Below are 10,792 nucleotides of genomic sequence, written 5' to 3'. Positions count from 1 at the left end.
CAATGCAGGGAGATACATTGGGAGAGTTGTAGGAACTTCTTATTAGGAGGGAATCAATCGCAGCAGAGGCGCTCCTCCACACGGACTGTGCAATTCACTGTGTCACCGTGTCCTCAGCTGCTGCCCTCCTGCATCCCCTCGCGATAGCGGCACTCACTCTCCGCTGACAGCTGAGGACACCGCTATCCCGGGGCAAAGCGTCAACCCGGCCAGAAGCTCTGGGAAGCCAAGCTCCACAGCTGGGCTAGAACTGTATAACCACTCATCTGTCACCCAAAACCGCAGCTGAACCAACTCTTACTCTGACGCAGCTAGAGGCACAGCTTATTGTTTTAAGCCAAATACTTTTTTCTGACCCCCAAATTCCTTAATTCCCATTTCTTCTCACAATAATGACGACAGTAAAGACTCCAAGTGCAAGAACACCCGCAGCAATATAATCTACAACAGAAACCCGTTGGAGGCCAGGATAGCCAGAAGAAAAACCTGTCCCTGCCCTCTGCCCATGGCATCTTGGTAGTCTGGAGGCCCAGTCATCCTGTCACGTAGTAACTACTCAGACACAGAGCCGAACAAATGCTTAAAGTGCCAACTGTCACAGCAGAGCATGGACCTGGACTACCCCCCAGTTCCTCTCCTCCCACAGCAGCTGCACACCCAGCTGGAAGGCCCCTGGTCCACATTTGAGTTGTGGATGGGAAAGAATTAGTTGTCCTGTTCTGGAAAGCATTCCCCCGTTCCTGCTATTCTAGATGGGACCAGACAGAAACACACAGTGGCACAAGGAAAGCGTTCTGCCCTTCTGAGGTTCACCTCTGCCACTCAACCCACTGCTCCTCCTTCCACGTCACCAACAAGGTCCAACTTACTTCAGAACGACGTTGGTTCCTCCCTTCTGATAGTACAGATGGTTGTTTTGCACTGCATGACCACATCCGTAAAAGAACCCTGTGATGTTAATGATCCTGTAGCTGTCGTTCAGCAAGGCATTGGAATTCTCATATTCCCTTATAGAGTTTCCTAAATGAAGGGGAAAACACGAAAAAAAGACTGTTCATATGAATTTGAAATTTCTACCCCAAAATTCAATCTGTACTGAAAGTCAGTCAGATATCTGACATACAACTGTGTTTTCAATAGTGATTCAGCTTGCTGGAACATGATAAATAATCCAGAGAGAAACACCAAGCAGAAAACCTAGAGAGGTGTTCAAGGGGCTCCTTCCCACTGACCTGATGGGCCCCAAGTCTAAACACAGTTGGGAAATACACAGAAAATATTTCCTTTTTCCACTTCGGTCCTGCAAATTTTCCTGCACTATAGACGTCGTTCATGCAGCATCTGATTAATTTTCATGCCTAGCTAAATGAAAAAGCAAAACTACTAGCCAGGATTTAGGGAAGTGAAGCCATAGGAAGCTGTTGAAGGAAAAGAATATAAAGGCATGAACCGCAGGCAGTCAGACTTGGATTGATTAAAAAAACCAAACTAAAATCCTCTATTTTCAAAATCTGATCTTGGCTCTGAAAACATCTAAAGACACTACAAATATCAGTACCCATAGGTAAAGTCAAGTATTGCCCAGATAATACAGAAAATGCTCTGAAACAGATGCAGGTAAAAACCTGTCACGCTTGATTAGAAACATTAATTTAGGCTGAAGGAATTACGAAAGCAACATTAGCACGACAACCTATTTTTGATCAGTGACACTACCTGAAAAATGCAGGGTAAGCCAAATCCTTTCATCACTGATGTTTGCAGGTTCCCGCATCCAAGTTCCGAACGTTTGCTGTACACTGACAAAGTGCACAGGACTCCCCACGGACGTTACGACACGCTCTGGCAGGGGAAAAAGCAGGCGTCCGTTATCTGTGACACTGCACCCGTAAGCAGCGGTTAGTCACACTCTGTGGCGGGTTACCAGCTTTTTTGGAAGGACTGGGGGTTCTGTCTTCAGCTTTTCCAGCCAGGGTATCGTCATTCGGTACCGCACACGTCTCGCCTAGAGTTGAGAGAGGAAGGGCAAACCGTCACATTTCTGCGGTTGATGTGACAGAGGTGCACATCAGTGACTCCACCAAAATACAGGAATGGCAACCGGGATCTTGTTTCACCTGGGAAAAACCTCAGGTTGGTCTGGTTAAGAAAGGGAATGAAGTGTTGGGGCTGGTTTGTTTCCTCCGAGTTGTCAAGCCAACAGCCAACTCCGAGGAGTAACTAACGTTGCTCAGCAGATTAACTCCTTCGCCATGAATTTCTGAGGAGCTGCGCAGAAAGAGGGTTGCCCCTTTCCTTGGATGACTTTCGTAGGCTGAGATAGCCGCAGCTGCCTGATTTAGCAGTAATACCTAAAGTGCTTCCCTGGGAAAGGGAGATGGCTCAACTCAGAAGCTTCACACTACGTACGCCAGCAGGGGGGGGTTCTGTAGGCAACGCTGGAAGTTGTACTTGTGCTGTTAACATCCGGGAGTGTAACAACGTGCTGGCACGCACGCTGAGCAGGTAATGCGTGAGAGCGCAGGTCGGGCATCCTTTGGGGCAGCAGTATGAAAGACTGAGGAACTTACACACTGTTCCTTGCACACACAGAAGTGGTTCACATCAGAAACACACAGCTGGAAACACATGGAAGCACTTTCCCCCACCCCTCAGCTATTTGAAGAGCAGCTGGTTGGGTTTCCCTTAGCATTTACGGTTAAAACGATGCCTGAATGAAGTTTTTCACGGACCTTTTCCTATAAACCCAGATCCCTCTTTTGCCTTTAAACCAATACAACACGTCATTTGGCTCAGAACGAATAACCACAGTTCTCAGCTCTGTGCTGAAGACAGCCCGACTTCACTGTATCCTTGTTTTCCAGCTCCGTTCTCGCCTTGCACCTCCTTACACGTTTCGCACGGCAGGACACGCAGGCTGCGAATCCTCTCGGACATGCACTTTCCTTGTCGCCTGCCAGCGTATTGCTGGGATTTACAGGGCTGCGATGAAGTTTAAATGCGAAAGGCAGTAAAAGTATGAAGTAACGGTCAAGTCGTGCTGGAAGGGTAGTGTGACATCCAGGAAAGACAGTCCAGATCAGGCTGCACTGTTGTTTTCTCCTTCGGGTTACACCCTCCCTTGTTCGTGCAGAGGGGAACTACTCCAAGACAGAGCAAGAACAACGCGCTTCTCCCACCCATTCATCTAGGGCATTTGGTGACAGGACATCAAAATTTGTAAGGGATCACAGCCTATCTCCAAAACAAGGCACAGTCCAACCACGGGAAGACGAATGCCTATAGCTAGAATCCAGCAATCCCTCCAGATCCCTTTCCAGCTGCTGATCTCAAAGAAGGAATCCCCTCAGCAGAAATTACAAACTTGCAAGGCACAGGTTCATTTTCTTGGCTGATTCTAATGGATACAGTTAACTGGATGAGGAGTTCCCCTCAGAGCAATCCATCCAAGACTACAGAACAGTCAAGGACCAGGTCAGTGTTTGCAGTGGAGCCGAGTGCACTACTCGGATTTGAGAATATCTGAGAACTTGAGAAATTCAAGCCTATCTGAAAAATCCAGTTTAAAATTACACTTTTCTATGATAAAAGTAAATATCTGTAAAAACATAGTGAGAAATGTGCTGACTATAGAAGGGTTTTAGGATATTAATACAGTCTTCAGTGTCACATTGACACCAACACTTTCTGCCACAAAGTATTCAGCTGTTATAGTTAAATCCATATAAACTTCAGGTGTGGAAAATACGCTCGGTGCACTGTACCTGTCAATGCATTTACAAAACACACTGTTCCAGAGGGCAGAGCACACCTGCTGGAGGAGGAGCTGTGGGCAAACTGGCTTGGTATGTGCTCCCTGTAGCAGAGGCAGCGCTTTACTCATTAGCACACACACGGGCACATGCAGACACGCACCTGCACGGACTTCATCTGAGGCACAGTTTTACTCTATTTGATAAAAAGATCTTCTAAAACATGGATGGAAGTTGTGACGTGGAATGCTGACGTCATTTTTCAACAACCCACAATATCAAGTTTACATCCAGGAGTATTTACTGGTATCCAGCACACCTGAATATCACACTAGAAATATCTCACGGCAAGCTCTTAATTATGTCAGCACGCTCGTCAGTGTTTAAAGAAAAACAACACACAATAAAAACACCACCAACCAACCAAATAACGGAAGTGTAGCAGCTGCTGCACTTCAGCATACAGTCTGTGACCTGGCACTCTGGATACTCATAGTCTGGTTCTCACAGTATCTGCTGTGACATTTGCAGCCACAGCTTGAAGAGAATCGACTCTGTCTTTAATTCTTCCTTTCTGAATACTAGAATTAGCCATATATCTCACCAACACGGCTACTGCAAAGGAAATAAGGACTCAGGATCCACCTGTCATTTGGGATACAATAATGACAAATAGCCACAACGGGAAAGAACTCCAGATCACCTTGCTCCAAAACTTCCATACTCAAGTGGACACAAAGTCTCAGAGAACTCTTTTGTATTTCTCCAGTCTTTACAAGTCTTCTCTAGTTCAAGCATGCTTCAGTTCTGCCAAGGAGCAGGCAATTCCATGTTGGAGAACACGGCAAAACGTAGCCTGGTTAACAGGTGATTTGTTTACATGTGAAACTGAAGTTCAGCATTTAAAAGCTAAAAATCTTAACTGCATTTCTCTTACTTTCCATCTAACATTACTCCTGCCCACCTAACAGAAAACACCCCGTGTAAATACTTTGCCTGAGCAATGGATTTAACACGGCAGGACTGAAAGACCGGCGTTACGCTGGAGGCAGCTTGCTGCCTTCTCCAGACTGTTTCAGCGAAACACCCGAGCACGTGCTCAGCTTCCCAATGTACTTCCCAGCAACCTTACACACGTGCTTACTGTCTCGTGACACGTGGAGCCAGGGGTTTAACCTTGAACCTGTTTATAGTACTGAAAAGAACACTGGAAAGCACTCACCTGTGCATTTGCTGCTGTATATGTTCTCCTGAAGTTGTGCTTTACCTTTACGTTTTCCTGGAGGCCCGGGGGGTCCAGGTGGTCCAGGGGGCCCTGGGGGTCCAGGTTCACCTTTTGCACCTACGTACAAACAGAGTTCAACATCACAGGCCCTGTAAGCAACAGGCAGAGACCTGCCGGTGGCCACACAGTGGACTCGTAGAGATCTCTGGAACAGCCTCTCTCTTCTTCAGAGGTTTGGGCGTACAGACATACAGTGCAATAAGCTCACCGGGGTGCTGTTTGTTAGAAGGTGAGGCATACAGAACCCCACAACCTGTAGGACATCTGTGCAACTCATCTGTCTGGATTACAGGCCCTTTAGAGGGTTACAAAGCACTGTTGCCTTTTACCTACTCTCTACTAAGACCTCAACTGCAGAGTCTACAGTGCTATAATTTTGGCTGCTTCATGCATTCCCCAGTGGAAATCTGCCCCTCGTTTTCTACAGAAAAATAAAACTACACTGCGAGTGAGCAGGAGGAGGTCAACTGCCTGGAAGTGTACGGGGAAAGGTGGAATCCACGCACGCCTCAACCCACAACCCAAGCAGAAAAGCCTCTGTGAGGAGTTGCATTAAAAAAGAACATCATCTCCCCAGCAGAGCAATGCTGACACACTTGGCTGTGGGTAACACGGCTGTGCTGGTTGGCCCTACTCCTGCAGAGCGAGGAGTATATCCTCTTCTGTCATGTACGCTGTTGCAAGAGAGCCCCTAAGAGCCCTTCTTCCTACCTTCTGCTATCACATCGTTGTTTGCATCCCCCTTTTCACCCTTGGCTCCTCTTGCGCCTTTTCCTCCTGGCATTCCATCCTTGCCAGGTAAACCCATTTCTCCAGGTTCTCCTTTCTGCCCTTGATCACCTTTTGGTCCTGGCACACCTAGAAACAAAAAGCATTTCAGTACCAATAACACTGTTTCAGTATTAAGCATCAATCAATAATTTTTTATTAATACAAAAGGTATTTAATTGGGTTTTTCGCTCGGATTTGACGGGGTAACTGTAATTTGTTCTGCTTTCAAGACGGTGTTGTAACCTAATATGAAGGGAAAGGGTGTACACTCCAGTTGGTGCCAATAATACGTTCTTCAGGCAGTGATCTAGGAGTCCTGAACATGAAATACACCATTAACACTGGCTGGAGAATTTCTCCTGCGAGAAAAACCGCGGTGTGCTTGTACAGCTGACACACCAAGACCCTGCACCCTCTACTTGCGCGGCAGTCGGCATTTCCTGGCTTTAGGGGAAAGTAACTACATCTGAACATAACAGTAAGAAAGGCTTTCATTTTTAAACAACCACAACAACAAAATATTACCTATTTTTCCTCTTTTCCCATTTATTCCTGGTTCTCCCTTTTGTCCTGGTATACCCGGGACTCCGTCTGATCCATTGTAGCCAGGCAGCCCGTCAAGTCCGGGAGGTCCTGAACAAACCAAACAGCGTAACTGAATTTTCACTGTCAGATGCAATTTATCCTTAAATCTACTGTACTTACATATAGTACATGCTTTTATATATATCTATCTATACATCTTCCTTAGACATACAATATCCTCCAACTGCCCATTATGTTCTCCATGCCAACTGAGTATCCTCCCTGAAAAACAAAGAACACGCAGCCCCCACACCAAACCAAGCCCTGCCAATAAAACCCACATACAATGAACGAACAAAAAATTCTGAAGCCGGAGTAAAGCGCTTGCTTGTGCTGGCCTTCGCCTAAGAACACGGACCGAAAGGAATACTGTGCACCTTCCGCGTTAAGGCTGGCACCCATCCGCCTGCTTGATTCCAGCGCAAGGACAAACGCAGCGGAACCCACCCTATTTCTGAATTTGGCGGTGACAGCGACACCTCCCACAAGCCACACCAGCTCTAACGTGGCTGACGATACCGGCCGGGCTAATCTAGGGCAAGAGCAGCGTTTGCCTGCTTGTCGGGAACATGGTGGTGCCAAACCGCGAGAGGTCGATACCGAAGACGTCGTTCCCTCTTCGGCGCTATTTGAACCCCCCCAAACAACAAGTACCTGATACTTTTCTGCCAGAATTATTCTAGGCAGACCCGCAGCCCAAGCAGCGTGGAAGAAAGCGAGTCAGCGCTCCCCTAGCCCAGCAAAACCAGGTGAGGGCAGGAGAGGATTCAATAAGCAAGGGGGAAGAGGGATGGGGCAGGTGAGACGGTGGAATCGGGAGCCAACGTTTTTTGAAGAGATGCTTTTGGCGTTAAATTATAATATCAGCTTACTGGTGGGTTTGGTGGTTGGGTTTTTTAATACAGATAGGCATCTCTGGCTAAATGCCACTTCAACACTCTAATTCTTTCTGGTTTGGAGCAAATACGTTTTAGCAAATGTCAAACTATTCTACTCCCTCCACTAGGAAAGTATAAATGCCTAAACCCTGCCCCCTCTCAGAAGGGGCAGGGGCTGACTTAAACACAAACAGGATGAGGGCAGGCGGTCACCCAGCCCCCCCTCAGCCTGATGAGCAAAGGCAGACTGTCCCGTAGCAAACACAGCGCTGTGTTTCCACATGTCGTACCAGATCACCCCGAAACGTTACTGCAGCTGTCGAAGTAGCTTACCTGGGGGGCCTGGAGGGCCTGCAGCAGGAACAAGCCAAAGAACAGAAGAAAGAAGAAATGGTGAGTTTAACTTAGCAAGAAAACAAAACGCAATTCCAAACTGATCAGCATTGGGTCAGAACAGTAAAAGGGGGGGAACCCCTCAAATTTCAACATGAAAACCTACAGATTTAACAGCTTCGTATTATAAATAACAATTTAAGCATTAGAAGAAACCCAGACCTACTGAAAGAGCATCCCAAAAAGCAATTACATGTACACTTTTGCAAATTCCAGTTGATAACGGTTTGACAACCGACCACCATGAAAAGCACATTCCAAACACACGCTACAGTGTTTTACGGATGTTCCATCGCAGTTCAGGGTTCAGACTATTTAAATAGGAGGAAAAAAAAAGAGTCCTGTCCTTCCCATTACCTACATCTGAATGACAATCTTCACACGTAAGATTAGTTCTTAGGCAAAGTTAGTTCTGTGAATGTTTTTATCCAGCCAAAGTGCTGTCTTGTTTCAACAAAACTCTCTACAACAGCAAATAACAGCCATTACTAATTTCCTGAAAGATGACCATTTTCAGCATTAATTAGAAAGCATTATGAGTAAAGTGAAAACCATTTTATTATACCAGTACAGCAATTATCCCTTTTAATCAGCACAGGCAGTAACATCGGTTCACATCTTTTTGCCAGTTTTCCAGTAAGTGGCCATTTTGCCCACACTACAGTGTTAGATCCGTTCCTGTCTTCAATTACTTCCTCAGCTCAGAAACGGAGGGTCTGGATTATCCTGGCATTAGCATACAATAAACAAGAAAGGTGCTTGAAAAGCAGCAAATGTCGGAGAGGCTGTAGCAGAGAAAGACAGTGTTAGAGACAGAATCTAGTAGCGTCGAGAGAGCAAAAAGGTGCAGAAGGCACTAAGCAGCGTGAATTCCGATGCCTGGAGCCCAAAGAACCAAACTTTCAGGTTGTCTGTGGCGCAGCCCCAGTTGCAATCAGAGCTGACCTGCAGTTTCAGGAGCAGTATTTCACGGCTGCCTGTGCTACGGTAATTCACACCAATGTTGACATCGGTTGAGCCAAATACAGCTGATGGAAAATACCAACCAGACAGCAAGTGAAGTGGTTTCTTAAAAACATAAAAAAGTGGCTTATTTCTAATCTTCTCTTTTAAAAAAACAAACCACGACTCAAGCTGTTATAGACTTCAAAGCTGGGCCATAGCCCTTAAATTGCCTACTGCCTGGCATTCTCTTCACCAAACCACACAGAAACCTCGCACACCGCCTCTCACCCCAGCCATCGGCTGTTCCAGCTCCTCACCAGTAAGACATGAAACGCAACGTCCCATCACCGCGGCCCAAGGCAGGGGGGGCAACCACCCTGCTCATCTCAGCCCCACTACGCAGCAGCAGTTACACTAAGGGTAGTTTCTACACCCTGCATGTTCATCCCACGTTAACCTTGCACCAAAATACCACGGCTAAACCTCAACTAGTGTTTTAAACACCCAGGTCTGTAAGATTTGCTCATGAAAATTACATGGGAGAGAGCGAGCTCTGAGTATGATCAACCGAGCTCCATAAATTCCAGCATTTATAGTAAGTAGGCATAGATAAGTCCTAAAGTAGCACCTATTATCTTGTCATAAATAAATAACCCAATTGATACGTAAATTCTGATAGAGCATAAATAGCCCAATTCTTTGACCTAATCATTGACCTCAAGTTCTTTGGAAATGGTGTCATGCTGTACCCCCGAAGGTAACACAGGTGTAACGCTTGCGGAAACCAACATACCTGTTAGGCATATCCCTTTTGTGCTGTTACATAAATCCACCACCACTCGGACCTACCATTGTAAAGAAAGCAAAGGCGAAATCAACGCACACCAGGAATGCACCTTGTTTACTCTGCCTGCAGAAATAATCTGGAACACAGATACAACCTTGTGATTTCCCAGGAATCTGTTCAATATACCCCATGTTAAACCTTACTGAAAACAGGACTCAACTCCCTAAGTCATCCAGGCATTGAAGTTCACCCTTACTGTAGAACGCGCGTGGCTGCCCATGCACTGACTCCGTCGGTGGAGGGTATTAACAGCCAACGTCAGCCAGTAACTATTCAATTAAAGAATTAATTACCGACATGCCACTTTGACCTAAAACAATGTTTGATTTTTCTTCGGAATTGCCAAAGAGCCAAAATATGTATTATTCACCTTATTTTTAAGACCATTTGGGGAACAAACGCGTTTGATTTTAAGACTTCAGGCAACCAAACGCTCTGGTAAGATGCACAGGGTCCAGTGAAAACCGTTGTCACTTTGGTAAGTAGAACTAGAAACTAGAAGTGCATATTCACCATCTTTCAGTTTTTACCTCTCAATAAGAATAAAGACATTCTTTGAATTGCAGAAGCACTTATACTGCAAGTTCCAAACTCAAAGCACAAGGCTTAAAAGTCCTTAGCTAAAATATAGTATTTACACTAACGCCCCAAATAATTGCATCATCAAAACTCTCTGCTGCTTACACCACCATTCTGTAATCTCGTGAGCTCTAACGTTAATGGAGATACGATCACTGTAAAATCCTCCCTGCCATGGTTTATTAACAAAAACACCACCGGAACATTACTGAAAAGGTGTTTTCTGCAAGCAGTGTTGCACACCAGCAATCTCAGTGACATCATTAGGAGCCCGAGTTAGCTTTTTCTGCCGTTTTGTGGGCCCAGGCCTGCAATCCTTGTCAGGACAGAACGTCCACCAACATACCCTGAGTATTTTTCTTGCGTTTCTCCCAGAACTTCAAAGCTTTTTGATCTATTGACATTTTTCTGACCGTATGACCAGTGTGAGTTCCCAAGCACGGGACCTGCCTCCCACCGAGCAAGGACGCTTTCCGCTGAAGCGCAAAAACGCTTTTCTGGAGAAAGGACAGCGGGCCCTCTGCTCCTGAGCCATCCACCCCTACCCTGGGGGTGAGACTCCCCGGCGGGCAGCGCGGCTTTCGGAGAAACGTGATGGTTGAGTACTAAATACCCAGTAGCTCAGGTGAACAGCAGAACACACGCGCGGCGGGGTGTCTGCTGGTGGTGCGGAGATTTAAACATCCGAAGCCTTGGCTCGTTCTCGCCGCTCAGGTTTTGAAGTTGCATTAAATCCACGCGACCCAAGGAACGCGCT

At 46.3% G+C, this 10,792-nt stretch overlaps 1 protein-coding gene across 1 annotated transcript; it reads right to left on the bottom strand.

The window, feature by feature from the left end:
* Nucleotides 1–865: 865 nt before the first annotated feature.
* On the bottom strand, nt 866–9,755 carry GLDN (gliomedin). The gene is made up of 9 exons (XM_010146767.1): nt 9,750–9,755; nt 9,403–9,454; nt 7,605–7,622; nt 6,334–6,441; nt 5,749–5,895; nt 4,975–5,094; nt 1,925–2,005; nt 1,717–1,842; nt 866–1,020 (listed from the first exon to the last, which is right to left on the bottom strand). The coding sequence occupies exons 1-9, from the start codon at nt 9,753–9,755 to the stop codon at nt 866–868; spliced, it is 813 nt and encodes a 270-aa protein (XP_010145069.1).
* Nucleotides 9,756–10,792: the final 1,037 nt, after the last annotated feature.

The sequence above is a fragment of the Eurypyga helias genome, unplaced genomic scaffold (genome assembly GCF_000690775.1).
Source record: "Eurypyga helias isolate BGI_N326 unplaced genomic scaffold, ASM69077v1 scaffold50610, whole genome shotgun sequence".
NCBI lineage: Eukaryota > Metazoa > Chordata > Aves > Eurypygiformes > Eurypygidae > Eurypyga > Eurypyga helias.
The sequence above is the reverse complement of the archived record's forward strand: the minus strand, read 5'-3'. Positions and strand labels throughout refer to the sequence as shown.